We start from the raw sequence: 17,439 nt of genomic DNA, 5'->3' as shown, positions 1-17,439 counted from the left end.
TCAAAATTTCGACACACATTACAATGACTTAATTTGACAAAATTAATATAATTTATTATCACGTAAATAATCTAAAACCTAAATAGTACCCAAAAATTTTCTATATGATTTCCCAAGGAATTAATAAGCTTCAACGTAGATGCTTTGAACATAGAAGTCGAATGGCGCCTGGCTGAAATCAGCCAGGCCGCCTCCCCAGCCGATTGTGCCCTCGGAGTTATCAGGGTCGCCCGAAATCCAGGAGCCAACTTTAAGAACTGACGGTGTATCTGGATATCCCTCTGGAGCGCCAGGAGTCAGGGTTCGAACGACCTGACCATCAATCAGCCAGAGAAGGCGGTCACGATTCCAGTCGATCGTGTATCTGTGAAACGAACTAGTAGCTCGATTCACATCATGAAAAGCACCTCGACCCCAGGTCGTCGTGTCACCTCGATAGAAATAATTGCTCTGAACTATTTAAGAATTAGTCTTAACACTTCCAAACATATAACACTGGAAACTAGACATACCTCGATTATTATCCGCACCAACCCATTCGACATCGATCTCATCTTTGACATCACTGAGCAAGTCATAAGCGGAAATAATTCCTTTGCCAGGAGCTGCCTGCGCGACAACCTCGACACGACCGTAGTTCAGATAGAAATCAGACTGAAGTGTGGGTGCCTGTTTTGGTCCGTCGATACGGATTCTCATGCCCATTACGGGATCGTACGTGATTTTTTCACCCATATAAATGGGCTTGAGACGCGAGGAAGCACCTTGACGGAAGTCCATCGAGACATTACCATTTAGATTCTGAGCAGATACCCAATCAACAAGAAGACCCACTATGGTGGCACAAGTAACAACAGATTTGAACAACATGACGACAATGGGTAATAACGATAAACTGTTATAAGTTAATGAGAACAAATGTTATACAAGGAATGCAGGAAAAACATGAAATGATAATACGGAGAAACAGATCAAAATTAGAGCAGGATGAAATACTAATGTTAATATATACTGCAAGTCAACAGGGTAGAATGCCTAATCTCAAGAGAAATGGATGAAAAAAATTTCATCTCATTATTCACGGAGAATCTCATGCTCGTGGAAAAGTTCGAAATCAGTTGTGGTTGGTAGGGTATTTAGATATTCGGTTGATCTGCCACGAGGACAACATCCCCACCACAGGGCAGTCTATTCTGGTTTCTGCACTGTAGATTATAGAGTATGCACGTTTACAACCCTGTCACTTTGTCGCTATCACTGTCATGTAATTATCTTTGAGCTTGATTATCAATTAGCAAAACCGGCTTGAGTAATTCATAGCCAATTTTGTAGAGACTACCAACACTCAGGACCACCTCTTCTTTTCAAGGGTATTATCACATGACTTTAGGACTTCGAGGTTTTCCTGAGACTTCTACTTAATACTTTGACTCTCTTCTCACCTCAGAACTGTTTGCCAGAACTGAGTAAATAAAACAATAGCCAAAAATGTCGTCCCGAACTACTCTTTATGTTACAGGTGCGTATTTAGAAGTATTGGACAATGTTATCGGCGGATGTGGAGAGTCAACTAAGACTGTGCAGGTTTCAGTCGTGGAACTCGGGCTCGTGAGTTAGCTCATGAGTTTGAAAGGTATGCGATTACAAGTAACTAGACGTAATATTTTCCTAATTTCATTAGGTTCGGACGTCTAGTGCGATGCGACATTCCTGCTCCTCGAAACCCTTCTTCGCGCCCGTAAGTAATTTTATACACGGCCGGATGAGAAATAGACGACTCATTTTAGCTAGATTTGCTTTTGTCGAATACGAAGATCGACGTGACTCGGAAGACGCATATTACGACATGCATAACCGACGGATCCGATCGGGTGACATATTGAATGTTGAGGTATGTTATATTAAGTTCATTAAAAACTGTTACTGACTTCCTAGTGGGCTCGAAACACTCCGTCTGCTTCATGGCGATATGAAGACCGTGGCCGTCATTCTTCATATTCGCCTCGTCGTAGAGGTGGACGTGACATTTCTCGGTCTCCGGATCCTAGAGATAGGCGATCGGCAAGTCCTCGCGATCGAGATGATCGAGACCGCGAATCCCGGCGATCGCCGATTGGGGATGACGACCGGCATAGTGAACGCCATAGAGATCGTCACGGCGACTCTGCTCGGGAAACTTCTCCTCGGGAAACTTCTCCGCCCAGACGCACTGATGAAGATAGAGACCGAGACCGGGACCGTAGCCCATATCCTGCTGACAGCGGCAAATCAGAGGAACCGAGTAAGTAACTAGTCGGACGATCATTACACATCAATTAACATCATCTAGCAAAATCGTATGAAGTACATGAAACCGACGTGACTGAAGATTAGAGATGAGTTTGTCTCTGATTCTGATTATATTCTTTAAAAAATTACATATTTCCGTTACTATCGTTGCTCTGCTCTGTTTTGATTTTTGTTTGTTTGTTGAATGGCTTATCACTTTTATAGTACGTTATCGGGATCAATTCGCAGTCCAGTGTCCGCAGTCGATAATTCAGTCAAGCAGTCAAGAGTCGAAAGAATCCCAAAGTCGTACGAATTCGATTACGATTTGATAACGATTTCCATTCGATTTCGATTTTCGCGACAGCAAAGTTTGCAATGTTACGACTAATATGACGACGACGACGACGACGACGATGATGATGACGAAGACAACGACGACGATAATGAAGCAAGTTAACGACCACCGACTTTATTGTAGAGTATTGTAGAGTTCAATGTATGTAAGAATGATATATGTACAATTTCAAATTAGATTTCACGAATTAGGCTAATTCTGCTCTTTCAAATCAGAAACTAGTTCAGTAATCGGCCTATCTGCTTTAAGGATAGCTGACAACTGATCGTGATCATACGAGCGACGAATTAGGTTGGAATTTGTCGGTTTCGTCAACAACTCCGAGACTTTCGGAGTTGGCACAGGGCTGTAGAAATGATCGATGAACCATGTTTGGATAATCGAATAGGAAGTTGAAGTCAACAGGTAGAGCGTATATGAAACTGGGTAGAAAAATGTAAGCGTGGTAATAAATAGCCCAATGAACCTGGTAAGACTAGCGAATAGCTGTGTTTCTGAATAATGTATTTCCAGCGAGGCCAAATTTTTTGCACGCCTGGTCATGAGCTCGGCGAAATAGAAAGTCGCAATTGTAAAAAGAACTGGTAAAATCATAAACGGATCCGCACTGTCAAGATTTGGGAACCAAAGAAATCCCTGGCTAGCATATGTTTCCCCAGGAAACCGTGTCTCAAGTTCCGTTGGATTCATCGTAGTGTACTGAGCTATGCCTCTAAAACTAAAAAATATTACAGAGGCATTGATTAATGGTGCTCGATATAAAGTCCAGTTTGAGATTTTCAAATCTTGGCCTGCTTTGGAATAAAACATTTTGGTAAAGGCTGATACAAGTGTTTCCTGGGGGACCTCGGGCGAGCTTGCAGGGACCGATTTGCTGGGTACAAGCTTGAGCTTTCCATCGCCGACACGCTTCATCAGAGTGAATAATAACGCTTTCGTTAGAGAGCCAAGTCGAGACATGTTGCGCGTATATTTCGCTGCAGAAATGGCGACTGGCAATGAGATGGCCAGACGAATCAAAATACAAGTCAACGGAATCACAAATCCCCATCGTAGTCCAGTCACGTCATGAACGGCGGCTAAAACTTCGAACGACGCCTTACCAATTATTTCAGTATGTGAGAGAATCCACTGGAAAGCATCGAATAGCGAGTCCACAGAGTCCGAGAGAAAAGTGAAAAAAGTCGTGACATCGAACGAACTCAGAGCTTCAGAATGCGAAATATCAGGCCCTAGAGCAAGATCTGAATTCGGTTTAGGCACATTCGATGCAGCTTCTGATGTCGAAAACCATCGTTGCCTGTTTACTGTGATAAAACTCGCTTGAAGGGAAACGGCAGCTGAACTATTATATATTAATGGAATTCGGCATGGACTGGCTAATATGGACGTTCTAGTTGCTGTAATCGCCTTGGAGGATAAACATGGACCAGAAATGGGGTGAATTGATCGACCATATATTCGCGAGGCCTGGACTAGCGCTCGAGCTCGGAAATTCATAGTTCCCTCAAGAGGTCGCTAAATTGCTGTGAAATACTATCGACTTACCAAATAATATTTTTGAGCCAGCAATGGTTCCAACCAGCCGAAAGTATTTAATAATATCTTACATAATCGATCCTTCAAAGTACATTATGTAAGATATTATATAAAAATATGATGCAAGAAACGACGAACTGGCATGAAATGGATCAATCAACTTTCAAACATATTTGTTGGGGATTTATTTTTGCACTGTCGATCATCATTTGATCACGAGAGTGAATTTATGGGATGAGTGATATCGCGTTATTTACTAAGTTCCGATTTCAGAGTTAGCAATAGTTAATTGAGATAGATTGCTCATATTCGATGTCAGCAGCCGTACTTGATATCAGCCTGTATCAGTGGTTAACCTGTTCATTTATACTGCCTCTTAACTTGGCAACCCAACTATCTAAAGCAACGTAGCAAGAGCGATGACTCGAAGTCATTATCATGTTTGTTTGTTGTCGATGATGTTGGTCCTGTCAATGCTTGCTGTGAGAGAGCTGATGCAGTCTCCGATAAGCCCAACAATCTGACGCCAAATGGGGTGTAAAATCTTTTCAAATTATACAACTTAATTTAGTGTCATTATACGATAGCCTGGATTATACCATATACTACATCATAAAATGGTATGAAATTAGATAAATACTTAACGTAGTGTGGTACGCAATCAGTTCATTACCGCAATCTTACATAAGAATCTTGACTGGCCCCTTAGCTGCTATGTTTAGCAACACGTGCACAGCCAGGGATGGACGAGGGCAGGGGCTGACTGGCTGAGGACGGTTTAAAATGGCCACGGTGTCCGTTAGAATTAGAATTTCTATTAATTTCCATCAAAGTGTCAGAATGTTGTGATATTACATGATCTGTTGTATTTTATTTATATTATATAATAGTATTATATAATATCACATATTCACAAATTCACATACAGAACAATGACAGATCTAGAAATGGAACTGGACTTGGAAGATTCGCCTGGAAACATCTCAGAATCTTCTGCGATGTCTCCGAATCTTTCAAGCTTCAGAAAACGACGCGATAATCTTGAGCTGCCGCTTCCGCCGGGTGCTCTCCCTCCTCGTAAGCGAGCCAAAACAGCGATCGAGAAAGAGCAGCGCCGTGTTGAACGTATTCTGAGAAATCGGCAGGCAGCTCAGTCGTCGCGGGAAAAGAAGCGTCGTCAGCTCGAAGAGCTCGAGATTATCAACGACGGACTACGGTCGGAGAACAAACTTAACCGTGATCGACTTTCGCAAATGGAAATTGAAAACTCTTTGCTTCGCTCCAAATTGGAGCAACTCTCAAGTCAAATGTTGAGTATGAAGTCGAGTTTAGACGGATTCAAGTTTGAGCCTTTTGTGGCGACAACCGCCTCGACGACGACCTCGAAATCCTTGGTTCCTGAAATAACTGTGGATGAACATGAACAAGCACATAATACAGTGAAGTCAGAGTCAGCAGATTTTTTATCATTCTCTGACATGTCTTCAATGGCCTCCATTATATCTCCCTCAATCGCAAGTTCTTTACTATCCTCTGAAGCTTGTTCACCGGTGGACATGATCTCCCTCGAATCTTTGGATAGTAGTCTTGATTCCGCTTCTGTAACTCCTTCCGACGCCCGTTCGATTGCGGCCTTCAAAATGATGCATCATCCCGCAGCGATGATGTCATTAGACCTGCAGCGTCTTTTGAAGGAACGCCCGCAATCGATGGTCCTCTGGATCGAGCTGACACGAGCCGTGATCAGGACAATTTCGACGCTTCTGACGATCTCTCTTCTATGTTTTTTGACGTTGGAACAGAAATCGAGACGAGCCAGGCAGCTGAGTCTGTCCAAGAGCTCAACTGGGACTCATTGCTTGACAAGTCGGCCACGCCTTCTTCGGAAGGCAGCCCGGCTTCTAACTATGCTGGCTCACTATCAACCGATCTTGTCCTCAACGACAAATCTGCGTTGCTTGACTTTTCAGAATTGCCCACAGATGCTCTCTTTTCGGAAAATGCTTTTCAAAACGTTCTCCTTTAGTCAATCTGAAGTTTCCTCCTTGCTCTCCCGGCGCTCAGTGCCGGTGAGAAGCAGCGGATCCAGACACATGGCGCTCGCTCCGGCTGTAGCGACAGGTCTACGATCGCAGAGGTCAGGATCCAGACAACTAAGCGAGAATGAATTGAGACATTTTCATGACATTGCGGAGCGACAGAGCGATTCGAAAACAAGAGTAAATGATGATAAGTCCGAGTTACAACTCATGGTGAAAGTGATGTTGCAGGCGTTGAAGACGGTACATAGGCAGCGAGAGCGGATGGCGACAGTGTTGGGAGAGTATTCGAGTTAATTTTGTGAAGGTTTCTGGAATAATTAATGGTTTGGGCTGGAGTTGTATATATGACATTGTATTGATTATTTTTAATTATTATTGATTATAAGATTAATTTAGGTTTTCGTAGATTTGCAGCGTTCTAATCTTCGAGGATATATCTGGTATTCCGAAAGCTGTCCTATAATCTATATGTTTGCTAATTTCGTTGTCCTATAATTTAGTATGCTATATGCTTGCTTGAGTTGAAATGTTGTAAAAAGAAAAACCTGGCTGATTCAGATATATAATGGAATTCGTTCGAAAGCGGTGAAATCTTGAAAGTTACTGCTTTTAAAACATATGGTCATGGGCTAATCTGAATGAATTAGAATGTATTGATTTAGTTCTACCTTGCACCGCTCCCACAATCTCCAACATTGAAAACCAGCTCAATACAGTTAGTTCGTGTTTAATTCGGTTCACATCTGGCGCTTAGAAGTTGAAATATAGAAATCAAAATTTACGAGCACGATACGTTCCTCAAAAGCTATTTACTAAATAGTTTGCTATAAAAATTGTGTTGTCACGTGAAGTGTTGGGAGTAAAAATATATTTGTGAAGCAATAGTAGAGAAAGAATGTGAAGAAATACACAACAGCAGAGCTTTCAAAATCAGAGAAAACTGAGAATGTCGTTGTTTGAAATTGAAGGATGGAAAGTGTCGACTCCCATTGCAGACCATGAACTGCAGAAGAGAGGTGGAAATAAAAGATCATGGCCAGAAGGAAAGAAGAGAAAAAGGCAAGATCGAGATAGAAAAGGACATAACCATCTACATGAAACAGAAGATGGAGTAGAGGCCATAGAAAGAGATACACTCGAACACGAAGAAGATCGTGAAGATAGAGTACGACGGAAATTGAGTAGTCAAGAATTGCAAAAGTTATTTGAAAGTCAATTTAAGAAGGATGATCCGAAAGCAGAACGGAAGCACTCTGGTGCGCAGAAGGAAAAGAAGCAATCAAGACAAACGGTCCAGGCCGACGAATATAGAAACGAAAAAAAACAAAGAGGAAAAGACAAAAGTAAAAATAAAACAAAAGATAGAGGACAGGAAATGAAGTCAAGTCCGGACAAGAAACCGAACAAGTCTGAAGTCGAGTCGAATCTGCCATCATCTGCCATGGCTAATGGAGAAGCACAAAATGCAGCAAAACTTCCTTCACAAATACCCCCCAAAACCAAGCTGACTCCACTTCAAGCGAAGATGCGAGCAAAATTGTCAGGTTCTCGATTCCGTTGGATCAACGAGCAACTTTATACGACTAGCAGCCAGACGGCGGCTCAGCTCATCAGTAAGCAGCCGGAGCTGTACGATGAGTACCATTCCGGGTTTCGCCAGCAGATACAAAGTTGGCCATCGAATCCTGTCGATGTGTTCATTGCACAGATCAAGAATAGAGCAAAGTTGAGACCAGGGAAGCACATCCAGCCTGGCACTACTGATGCAGTGTCATATGGAATCCAACGGGACCGTGATGGCTCGTGTGTGATCGCCGACATGGGCTGTGGCGATGCGGAACTTGCAAAGCAAGTATCGGGATCGAAAGCAGGCAAAAATGTGAAGATTACTGTCCATAGCTTTGATCTCGCGAAAACAAACGAACGTGTGACAGTTGCCGACGTCCGCAATGTGCCACTGAAAGATAGCAGTGTGCACATCGTAGTGTTCTGTCTATCGCTCATGGGCACAAACTTTGTCGATTTTATTAAAGAAGCTGCACGGATTGTCAAACCACGGGGCCAGCTCTGGATCGCCGAAATCAAAAGCAGGTTTCCCGAGGGCGACTACTCGAGATTCATCGCAACAGTAAAACGGAGCGGTTTCCTGCTCACTGAGACGGATGACAGTAACACGATGTTTGTTCGGTTCGAATTTTATAAACCGCTGTCAGAAATTAAAGAGAAAAAGGCAATTGAGCAAGGTGCAGCAGAGGCTACGGCTGGTCGAAAGAAATTGAAATTCATCGATAGTGAAGACGAAGATGAGCAGGAAGATGGAGATGAAACTCTCATTTTGAAGCCTTGTTTGTATAAAAAGAGATGACATGTACATTAATATTATTTACATTATTTATTAAAGTTTTTTTACCATTTGGCTGGTGGCTCGTCTTCGCGACGTTCAATTCGTTTCATTTCATAGTCTTCTGACGCTTCAGACTGCAACAGTTTTGCTTGACGAGCCTAGTTTTGTTAAATACTGTCCACTTGAACAAAGTAGTACCGCCAGACAGAGGAGAACACTCACGTAAAATTGTTCTGGAGTTTCATGCTTCAGCTTCCGAGCCGACTCCTGACTTAGCGCATTGGAATCATAGTAAGTCGTGATTTTGCCGTCATATGTCTGGTACCTGATCTCGGTGAACTCGGACAGGTAATAACTTGCGACAACCATGAACGTCAAAAAAGGACCCCCGTAGGCAAGAAATGGGTGTTTTGCCGTCATTCGGTAATACCAAGTCTTTACCACATTGAACTGACTAGAAAGCTTTTGCAGCCATGGTGGACGCAAATCTGGCGCTGGCTCGAAAACTACACGGCCAGGAAGCTTGCGAAGATGCTCGGGAACCCGGTAGTTGGAGAAATCTGTTTCTGGTTTCGCAGATGTAGAATTTGCTCGGAACAATTTGCGCAATTCAATGCGAGGTCTAGAAAATCTTCCCATCATTATCAGGGATTCAACATTTATACTGCACACTGATATATTAACACTGATATATTATTACTGAGATTATTCCCTGTATGCTGATCTATATAAATTGGGACGATTGATATCGATCAGGGGATTGTACTACAACTACCAGAGCAGAATAGATTACGTAACCAGCTCAGGGTAGTTATTATGTAATGGAAATTACGTAATTACAAATGTCTCTTATCGTGTGGGACGAGTTTGAGTATCAGATTCTCACTAGTGGTAGAGGGAAGGACAGACTAGGAATCTGGAAGGCGACAACGTCGAGATGAAGATTTTTGAATTATGGAACCAGATGAGCTGCCAACAAGGTGCCAGAACGATTAACCATCATAATGACCTATTCAGTGACTGCAAACTTTTAAAGCAATTTCGTCTTTCTGAAGTCTGTTCGACGTGGTGTAGAACGTCGTGCTGACCCACAAGGCAAGTCTGCATATGATGACTAGTTAGCGAAATTGACTGGGAATGAATACGTTCCTCCAGCACCGGCTTGGGTGTCGAACTATGCTCTTATGCAGCTCAGCTCATTCTTCGTACTTTAGCAAAGCTATTGGTCCGTTTCTCACTCTGTGCGGTCGTCCTCTGCTCGTCACTCTTTCGTGCCTAGCATGAAGTATCTGCTGATCAGAAATCCTCATTCGACGCATAAAGTCCAGTGTCTAGCATGCATCTTGCAATACCAGAGACGACCAGGTTCTATCACTGAAAACCAGAGTAAATAACCAATCACTCGAGACCGAAGAAGATTGACCTCGAAATCGAACAAGGTTTGGAGGTGTGTGGCGCAAAGGGTACGTAGATGTGGCTGACATTTTGGTACCATCTCGGATATTGTGGTCTGGAGCTGCCGCCAGCTGGCCTTTGAATGTCCTTTGGGGATTAGGCTGAATTCGGTGGGCAAGCGAATGATACGATTTATATTTACATTTGCAGCGATAGTCAGATTCACATCGATGGATCTTTGCTATTCTTGTTTGTATCCATACACCTGCTATCATTCCATTGCCAAAGTCACAATACAGCATCTGCGATGCTGTCGTGCTGCGACACTGAATAGGACCGAAACAAGCACATACAACGGGTTCAAGAGCCATAATGTGTTATATACCGTACTGGAACAAGGGCTTCAGTGTAATGCTAAGCTGTATGTAGCATAGCAACACAAATACATGTGGCACCATACATTTACCCCGCATTCTGTAACAGCTTCGGAGATCAGACCACAGTTTGATCGGTATTCTTGGTTTTCTTGGTTCGCAATAATCGTGAGATCCGCCGGCAGAACTGCTCATGTTAGGGCATTCATATGAAAGACGCACACGACTATTGTAAATCGTAGAAAAAATAGCCTCACATGCCCAAATTCTACCCATATTCATGTCCAACAACCGGATTTGGCGATTACGTAAGCGCGCAGTTCTGGAGATGTTTGAATATGAGCAGATTTGCTCCGCCGGAAGGGGCAGGTGTGTTTCCGATGAGCCTGTGCGGGGCTTATACGCAGATCGAGAAGATTCGAGACACACCTCTGGACGGCAAACCTTACCGCGGTTCCGTCGGACGGCGCTCTCCAGCGAACAGCTGTCGACGCTGCGAATACAACTAGTCTTCGCATAGATCAACCATGTCTGATCAGGATCCTGCTTCTGAGGTCTCTGTGACAGGCCCTCCTCCAGCTGCTTCGTCTGATGCAGGCTACGAAAAAAAAGGTGTAAATACAGATTCTGCGCTGCTCACTTTGTGGGCCAGTCTACACGGAATCACCATCTCGGACGGGATTCTGATCGCCCCAGCAACCGATACTGATGTGGATGCCGGGCTGGGCCTGTTTTCAGCACCGTCCCATTCGATACCAAAGGTCGTCATTGATGTGCCAAAGTCGCTCATTCTTTCCGCGTCGACCGTGAAAACTCTCGCCTTGACGTACGGGAAATTAGCAAAGCTCTTATGGCCAGGAGATACCGGTAGCCTGGCCGCAGATGAAGATCACGGCCAATCAGTTTTATCAAGCCGCGAAGTCATCATTAGATTTTTTCTATGGGCTCTTTATTCAGGCGATGATGCTGCCACGTATTACGGTCCTTATTTGAGCTTATTGCCCGATCCTCGGTCGTTCGCTATGAAGCCGCCGATTTTTTGGTCGCCAGAGCAAGTAGCAAAATGTGCAGGAACTTCGCTGTACATCCCGCTCGCTGCCAAGCAGCGTCGACTAAGTGCAGAATATTCAAAATTTGTGGACGACTGGCAAATAATCTCGGATCGAGAAATCCAGCTCGAAGACTATCTCCGTGCGGAATACCTGTTCACGTCCCGAGTGATGGAACTACCGGCCGGCGCGGAAATGGAACTTGCGGTAGTGCCAGTGATTGATTTCGCAAACCATTCGCGCAAGTTCAGTGCTCGGTTTGAAGTTACACAAGAGTCTGTTCAGTTGGTGTCTGTTGAGCAGCAACCGCAGACCGAAGACGAGGGACAGAGAAAAGATGTAGAAAGTAATGAAATCACAATCAGCTATGGCCCCGAGAAGGGAACCAGCGAAATTCTATTCACTTACGGGTTCATTCTTCCTGTCGATGACTACGACGGCAAAGAACATGTCCGCATGCGGATCACGTTGGGCGACGAAACTGTACAGTTGCTCTATGGCAGACCGGCGCTCGTGGATATTCGGCTGGGCCCGGATTCGACGGATGAACTCGACTGGGAATGCGACTATCTGTGGCTCCTCTGCGCAGGAGCAGAAGATGGATTTTCGGTGCGGCAGACTGTGCAGCACGACGGCGTGGTCGAGCTCGAGGCAAAGATAGGAGAAGATACCAAGGTGGTAGTCCAGCCCGGAGCTGGCAACGGAGTGGCTTCAGGCAATCAGGTGGTGCAATCTTTGAGGACTTTTTTACAGCAACGGCAAGGTATGCAAGAAATCTACGAACTGCGAAGACTCGTGCTGCTCCAAGAAGCAGTTTCGCAGTGGCTGGAGCTGCTTGCAGCGGGTGAACTCGAGCAACTGCAGATAGCTGACCGCGAGGAGGAGGAGGAAGACAAAAGTAAGCTCGTTGATCTTGCGGAGGATGATGACAGTGCGGAGACTCAACCGCTGAATATCCAAACCCCAAAGTCCGACGTGTCTGCTATTGACAATGCGATTGAGATCCTGCGACAGCGCGAAGAGCGCGCTTTCAGTCTACTGGAACAACACATCCAGAGCCGGCAGGCTGAGCTTCTGGACTCGCCTGCAGTGCAAGCTTTTCTCGCCGAGCAGCAGACGGCATGATTTTAATTTACGATTCCATTTTTTCATTTACTGTATTCTCACTAGTCGTCCACTTGTAACCAACTTGTATTCTCGTCACGCCAATTGGATAGTCGTTGCCGCGCCAATTCCGTACTATCCAGTGCTGTAGGCCGAATTCTTGCTTTTTCACATATTCCCCCGGATTCCGTTCGCTGATTCCAGCCCGGCCTGGCGCTGCCTGTCCGCACTCGGCCAGGATCGGGGCCACCATCGGGATAAACCGCGACTGTAAAGCACATAATCTCCACTGACGCCTGGAAAATCCGGGGCCCCGCAACCAAATGTGCCAAAACCAAGCCCGCACTGCTCGGTCGGTCGTCGTGTCCAGCCACATCTCCAATCCTTCTGTGGCTTCCTCCGCTGTCCGGACCAGCGGAGATGCGCCTGCGCCACCCGCACTAGATCCGAAAATTGGCGGGCCCTCGCCGACCCAGCCACATACCGCCACTCTATGTGGCCGTGCTTCTGCCCCTGGTACGGTACCCCAGACTTCTGGGCGCCGCGTTGCTGCGGGGAAGTCTCGTGCGCAACTCATTTGCGCAGGACGTGGGCGAAATGAAGCACAATCGCACCAACACCGTGGCTCTTCCCCGGACTATGACTATCCCGCGCGTTCCGTTGGTCCTCCTCGTTTGCTCGTTTCCTTTGTCTTGACACTCCAACGGGGCGCTCGCACAGCGCATGTCTCTCAACCTTTTTCCCTCCCCATAAAACCACTCGATTCCCAGGCTCTTTCTCGAATTTCTTCTTCGCTCTTATAATATTTTCGCATTTTCTGCTTGCCAAAACCACGCTTTTGTTCTTTCGATTTGTGTGCCGTAAAGTGTCGTTCTGGTCTTAGCTCTCCGTAATTTCATATCTGTCCCACAGCTCCCTCCCCACAGATCCTTCGCCCAACAACTCCACTATGCCGGACGGCTCGCAAGCATGGTATGTGTGAAACAAGCAGGCGATCGCATCGCACTCCTGCAACTATGTCGTCTCTTTTGCGATCGCGAACTGCTCAGTCTGACTGGATTCTAGGAAAATGATAAAGCCGCCGGGCTCGCAAATCGGTAGAATCGCGCAGGCCTGCGATCGGTGTCGCAGCAAAAAAATCCGCTGCGACGGAAAGCGACCCTCTGTATGTGTCTCGCTATGGTTCCTTTCACTGCCACTCTCTCTTCTTCCTGGCCTCCTCTCCTAACGCTTCTAGTGCACACAATGCTCAAACGTCGGCTTCGAATGTCGGACGTCCGATAAGCTCTCACGGAGAGCTTTTCCTCGCGGCTATACTGAGTCCCTCGAAGACCACATACGTCAGCTCGAAACCGAAAACCGCCAGCTCAAAGAGCAAGTCGAAGCTCTCGACGATAAGCTAGAACTTCAGTCCAGAATTGAATCGGTCTCCCCGTCCGTCACATCGGCTACCTTGAAACGCCATTCCATCGCTTCAAAATCAAGAAGCGAGCCCACCTCTGCGGCCGCGGCCGCAGCTGCCCTGGCCTCTTCCCCACTGTCTGACGACTCCATGTGCTGCTCCGATCCGCACGATCCGAAACTTTTCTTTTTTATTCGAGACCTTCAATCTCTAAACATGGACGGCACTTTCGAAGGCAATTCATCCGGCCATGGCTTTGGTGACATCTTGGTCGACAAGCTCGCCGGCAGATCTTCATCGCTCGCCTCTCTTGCTCGAAATCTCTTTTCGTCCGTAGACCTCACGTCCTCATTGCCGCGGTATCATTTTGATGAGTCCTACTCCACAGCCCTTCCTTCTCTACCGCCTCGGTCTCTTGCCGACCAATTAGTTACTTTCTTTTTTCTTTATTGGCATCCGCTCTTTCCTGTTTTGCATCAGCCGTCCTTCAGGGCTGATTATGAGCGGGCGTACAGCACTTCTACTCTGCTGGGTAAGGAAGAATTCCTCGTTGAGCTCTATCTTGTTTTCACTCTCTCGTCACGCGTCCTATCATCTTCACATCCTGAATCACGTTCAGCCTATGAACGGCATTGGCGACGTCTGCTTGCAACCATCGAGCATCGCAATTCGCTCACCACACTTCAGTCTCTAGTGCTGGCTCAGCTAGACACTTGCGTTGCTGGTCAATACTCTGATATGTGGCAATTCAAAGTGAAGGCATCTGGTATGGCTCTTCGACTTGGGCTGCATCTTTCCCATCGCTCTTTCAAACTCAATCCATTAGAGTGCGAAATGCGTCTCCGGCTATTCTGGTCGGTCTACACTCTAGACGTTTTCTCCAGCGCGCTCTTGGGTCTACCGCAGATTTTGCAGAGCAAAATTATCGAATGCAGTTATGCTTCCGATGTCGACGACGAATTCCTTACTGAGAGGACTATACTCACCGCCCCACCAGAGAATCATACAAAGATCTCTGCTTCCATCGCTCTATCCAAGCTGGCACGGGTCATAGCCGATGTCTTGGCTGAGCTGTACAGCAGTAATAGCAATGGAGATGCCGAAAGCTCAGAAAGAGATATTTTGTCAAATCAACGATCATATAAGACAGTGTTCGACCTAGATGAAATGCTTGATCAATGGCATTCTGCACTTCCCTCTCATCTCAAGTTTGATTTGGTCAGTGTGTCTGGCTCCCAAGCATCGTCCACTGCTGCAATTCAGTCGCGCGCACCATTCTTGGAGGTAGTCTACAACTACACCAAGATTTTAATCCATCGTTGTTCTGTCACATCCATTGAAACCACTTCGTTTAATGCTGCGTCTGTTCTTGCCATGACCGATGCTGCTAAAGCAATCATCGCCCTTTCTGCTTATTTGCGTTCTCACGACACTCCCTGGACAATCTGCTTAAACGAGCCGAAGACTCTGCTTTCTTGTGGTCTCATTGTACTTTTTACAGGTATGGATTATCCAAAGAGTGGAATTCTTATTCAAGATGCAAGATCGGTTATGACGCGCTGCCTGGATGGAATGCACAACCGTGTTGGCCTTCCATCTTCTGAATTTCGTGTCTTTCAAAATTTGTCGGATGCTCTTGTTGGCTCTTCTGTGTCGTCTTCTCCGTCTTCAATTAGTGCCTCTTCGATGCCGCGATTTACGGATGCTACAATGGCTGCTACTGCTGCAGCGGCCGCACGTGTCCGAGGTCTGTCCGAAGACAGAGGTTCTTCTCTTGCTGAAAAAGATTCTGATCAAGTTTCTGCTGCCGTCGCCGCTGCTGCTGTTGCAGCTGCATTTATGAGGCAGCAGCAGAAGAAGACTAGAGATGCCGAACAGCACTCTGAGATGCCATCAATGACTATTCCGCATCTTCCAGCCAGCACACACGAATCACCTAACGCATTTGATATTCTTTCTTCTGCTCGCCACGCTTCTTTAGATGAAGGATTGAATTTATCTATTAGTTCCGCGGCCCCAGCTGAAGTTGGACCAACAGAAGCCGATGTTCTTCAGTGGGCTATTTCACAGCACCAGCAATTACAATATCGTAGTTCGACGTCACAGATCCAGGAAGAGGGAGGACATAATGAAAACGAATTAGAGAATTTATTTGCTTTAATGGATGGCGGTTCAGCACATGCTGGTAGACAAAGCAAGGAGATGTTACAAAGCAAGATTCCACATGCACCTGCTTCCACTCATAGTGTTAGCAGCTGTGGCAGTCAGAGCAGTTATGAAAGCACTTCTTCCCGTCATCGACGAAGCAGTGTGATATCTTTGCCGGCTAGCATGTCGTCTAAACGGAACCGAAGCGTATCCACTTTGTCAGCACCATCTCCTATGGCGATGCGATCGTTAACAGACAGTCTATTTGATGCAACAACGGCCGAAATCAACAGAGCGTTAGCTGGAACTTCTGGAAAGTCTCGTTCTGGGCCTGGATCTGGATCTGGATCTGGCTCTAGCTCTTCGCGGTCCCCTGCATCAGCGATGATGAGCAAGATCGCAAAATCTGGTATGCCACCACGAAAGATGTCTGATTCTGCTATCTTTGGCCGTCACCGCCATCGACATCGACATCGCCACGGGTCCATAAATTCTGGATCGTCAGCGACGTTGACTCCATTGCATTCATCTGAGTTAGGTCCAAACGGTAGTGCAGCTGTCGCAACAGGAGAAGGCAAGGAATGGAATATGTGGTGGGATGATCTATTTACCTCAAATCCATCTTCACTGTCTGTACATGTTGCGAGCTCTGTTGCCTCCGCTTCTTCTGCCGGTTCACTTGAGAGTGAGACTAGTATGTCTTCTGCGCCGCCGTCGGTTGACTTCAGTGAGATTCCCGGATCAAATACAAATAGCAATGCGATTGATAGTCCCTCGAGCAAGCCTTCGGTGTTGATGGAAGAGTATGTGTGTACGACACCTACGGAAGTTTTACATATGGATTTGAAGGAGTCAAAGCATCAAGGACCCGCTCAAGCTAACGGAGACCTGGTTTCTGACTGGATCGGCACCACTTCGACTGCATGTTCGGAAACTTTGCATGCAGATAAAATGGATATTTCCATTTAAACTCAAAATGAATTTTAGCACTACACATTCAAACCACTAAAATTTTGTTCAATTCAAAACAAATCGAGCAGGTCTTTAGGCCTTTTGTCTATTCTATTCAAGGTGTAAAGTTAAGGGGATAATCTGGATTTAGGGGGACGGGAGAGGATATTTTTGTTTCATTATTGTTATTGTTCTTTGATTTTATGGCAAACGGAAATTTGGTTGGGCGTACTTGATTTTCTGTAATTTATTTATTGTATTGTAACCTTATGTACTGTTTCAATTGCTTTCGTTTGAATTTATATATGATATCCATATTTAGCGTAGGTGTTAGCAAATCGGATTTGAAGGTGATTTGACTACATTCAGTATATCCAGCTGACAATCCAGTAAGAAAACTAACTATTCATCCAAATACTAATGTTTCAATCGAACATTTTGGACCAAATTAGAATGAGCATAGTT

The 17,439-nt window shown here is 45.6% G+C and overlaps 8 protein-coding genes across 8 annotated transcripts; 5 read left to right on the top strand and 3 right to left on the bottom strand.

Moving 5' to 3' along the window:
• Positions 1-28: 28 nt before the first annotated feature.
• On the bottom strand, positions 29-1,316 carry V1516DRAFT_680237 (putative rasp f 9 allergen). The gene is made up of 2 exons (XM_066923054.1): positions 513-1,316; positions 29-455 (listed from the first exon to the last, which is right to left on the bottom strand). Exons 1-2 carry the CDS (start codon positions 868-870, stop codon positions 121-123), a joined length of 693 nt encoding a protein of 230 aa, XP_066775795.1. The 5' UTR covers positions 871-1,316; the 3' UTR covers positions 29-120.
• A 118-nt stretch (positions 1,317-1,434) lies between these two features.
• Positions 1,435-2,817, top strand: V1516DRAFT_680231 (pre-mrna splicing factor). Its single transcript, XM_066923053.1, has 6 exons — positions 1,435-1,519; positions 1,585-1,633; positions 1,682-1,738; positions 1,792-1,891; positions 1,936-2,281; positions 2,330-2,817. Exons 1-6 carry the CDS (start codon positions 1,489-1,491, stop codon positions 2,371-2,373), a joined length of 627 nt encoding a protein of 208 aa, XP_066775794.1. The 5' UTR covers positions 1,435-1,488; the 3' UTR covers positions 2,374-2,817.
• On the bottom strand, positions 2,597-4,612 carry V1516DRAFT_530909 (uncharacterized protein). Its single transcript, XM_066919165.1, has one exon. It carries the CDS (start codon positions 4,124-4,126, stop codon positions 2,819-2,821), a length of 1,308 nt encoding a protein of 435 aa, XP_066775793.1. The 5' UTR covers positions 4,127-4,612; the 3' UTR covers positions 2,597-2,818.
• A 387-nt stretch (positions 4,613-4,999) lies between these two features.
• V1516DRAFT_680229 (uncharacterized protein) lies at positions 5,000-6,598 on the top strand. Its single transcript, XM_066923052.1, has one exon. It carries the CDS (start codon positions 5,098-5,100, stop codon positions 6,499-6,501), a length of 1,404 nt encoding a protein of 467 aa, XP_066775792.1. The 5' UTR covers positions 5,000-5,097; the 3' UTR covers positions 6,502-6,598.
• A 514-nt stretch (positions 6,599-7,112) lies between these two features.
• On the top strand, positions 7,113-8,594 carry V1516DRAFT_680227 (methyltransferase-domain-containing protein). Its single transcript, XM_066923051.1, has one exon. The coding sequence runs from the start codon at positions 7,154-7,156 to the stop codon at positions 8,570-8,572; it is 1,419 nt and encodes a 472-aa protein (XP_066775791.1). The 5' UTR covers positions 7,113-7,153; the 3' UTR covers positions 8,573-8,594.
• V1516DRAFT_713669 (uncharacterized protein) lies at positions 8,391-9,236 on the bottom strand. The gene is made up of 2 exons (XM_066924315.1): positions 8,774-9,236; positions 8,391-8,709 (listed from the first exon to the last, which is right to left on the bottom strand). Exons 1-2 carry the CDS (start codon positions 9,191-9,193, stop codon positions 8,614-8,616), a joined length of 516 nt encoding a protein of 171 aa, XP_066775790.1. The 5' UTR covers positions 9,194-9,236; the 3' UTR covers positions 8,391-8,613.
• A 1,523-nt stretch (positions 9,237-10,759) lies between these two features.
• Positions 10,760-12,808, top strand: V1516DRAFT_680222 (uncharacterized protein). Its single transcript, XM_066923050.1, has one exon. The coding sequence runs from the start codon at positions 10,848-10,850 to the stop codon at positions 12,492-12,494; it is 1,647 nt and encodes a 548-aa protein (XP_066775789.1). The 5' UTR covers positions 10,760-10,847; the 3' UTR covers positions 12,495-12,808.
• A 366-nt stretch (positions 12,809-13,174) lies between these two features.
• V1516DRAFT_529114 (fungal-specific transcription factor domain-containing protein) lies at positions 13,175-17,291 on the top strand. Its single transcript, XM_066919163.1, has 3 exons — positions 13,175-13,445; positions 13,539-13,638; positions 13,711-17,291. Exons 1-3 carry the CDS (start codon positions 13,423-13,425, stop codon positions 16,990-16,992), a joined length of 3,405 nt encoding a protein of 1,134 aa, XP_066775788.1. The 5' UTR covers positions 13,175-13,422; the 3' UTR covers positions 16,993-17,291.
• Positions 17,292-17,439: the final 148 nt, after the last annotated feature.

The sequence above is a fragment of the Lipomyces oligophaga genome (assembly GCF_038497815.1).
Source record: "Lipomyces oligophaga strain CBS 7107 unplaced genomic scaffold V1516scaffold_7, whole genome shotgun sequence".
NCBI classification, from domain to species: Eukaryota; Fungi; Ascomycota; class Lipomycetes; order Lipomycetales; family Lipomycetaceae; genus Lipomyces; species [Lipomyces] oligophaga.
Note: the sequence above shows the minus strand (reverse complement) of the source record. Positions and strands in the feature narration are given on the sequence as shown.

What these genes read in the sequence shown, in the direction of transcription:
- V1516DRAFT_713669 (XM_066924315.1), bottom strand. Translation starts at nt 9,193, where the DNA reads ATGATGGGAAGATTTTCTAGACCTCGCATTGAATTGCGCAAATTGTTC. An exon ending in AAACTCCAGAACAATTTTAC is followed by an intron (nt 8,710 to 8,773) that starts GTGAGTGTTCTC and finishes TAACAAAACTAG; the next exon opens with GCTCGTCAAGCAAAACTGTT.
- V1516DRAFT_680227 (XM_066923051.1), top strand. Translation starts at nt 7,154, where the DNA reads ATGTCGTTGTTTGAAATTGAAGGATGGAAAGTGTCGACTCCCATTGCA.
- V1516DRAFT_529114 (XM_066919163.1), top strand. Translation starts at nt 13,423, where the DNA reads ATGCCGGACGGCTCGCAAGCATG. An exon ending in CCGGACGGCTCGCAAGCATG is followed by an intron (nt 13,446 to 13,538) that starts GTATGTGTGAAA and finishes ACTGGATTCTAG; the next exon opens with GAAAATGATAAAGCCGCCGG. An exon ending in GCGACGGAAAGCGACCCTCT is followed by an intron (nt 13,639 to 13,710) that starts GTATGTGTCTCG and finishes TAACGCTTCTAG; the next exon opens with TGCACACAATGCTCAAACGT.
- V1516DRAFT_680237 (XM_066923054.1), bottom strand. Translation starts at nt 870, where the DNA reads ATGTTGTTCAAATCTGTTGTTACTTGTGCCACCATAGTGGGTCTTCTT. An exon ending in TGGTGCGGATAATAATCGAG is followed by an intron (nt 456 to 512) that starts GTATGTCTAGTT and finishes ATTCTTAAATAG; the next exon opens with TTCAGAGCAATTATTTCTAT.
- V1516DRAFT_680231 (XM_066923053.1), top strand. Translation starts at nt 1,489, where the DNA reads ATGTCGTCCCGAACTACTCTTTATGTTACAG. An exon ending in AACTACTCTTTATGTTACAG is followed by an intron (nt 1,520 to 1,584) that starts GTGCGTATTTAG and finishes AAGACTGTGCAG; the next exon opens with GTTTCAGTCGTGGAACTCGG. An exon ending in CGAAACCCTTCTTCGCGCCC is followed by an intron (nt 1,739 to 1,791) that starts GTAAGTAATTTT and finishes CATTTTAGCTAG; the next exon opens with ATTTGCTTTTGTCGAATACG.
- V1516DRAFT_680229 (XM_066923052.1), top strand. Translation starts at nt 5,098, where the DNA reads ATGACAGATCTAGAAATGGAACTGGACTTGGAAGATTCGCCTGGAAAC.
- V1516DRAFT_680222 (XM_066923050.1), top strand. Translation starts at nt 10,848, where the DNA reads ATGTCTGATCAGGATCCTGCTTCTGAGGTCTCTGTGACAGGCCCTCCT.
- V1516DRAFT_530909 (XM_066919165.1), bottom strand. Translation starts at nt 4,126, where the DNA reads ATGAATTTCCGAGCTCGAGCGCTAGTCCAGGCCTCGCGAATATATGGT.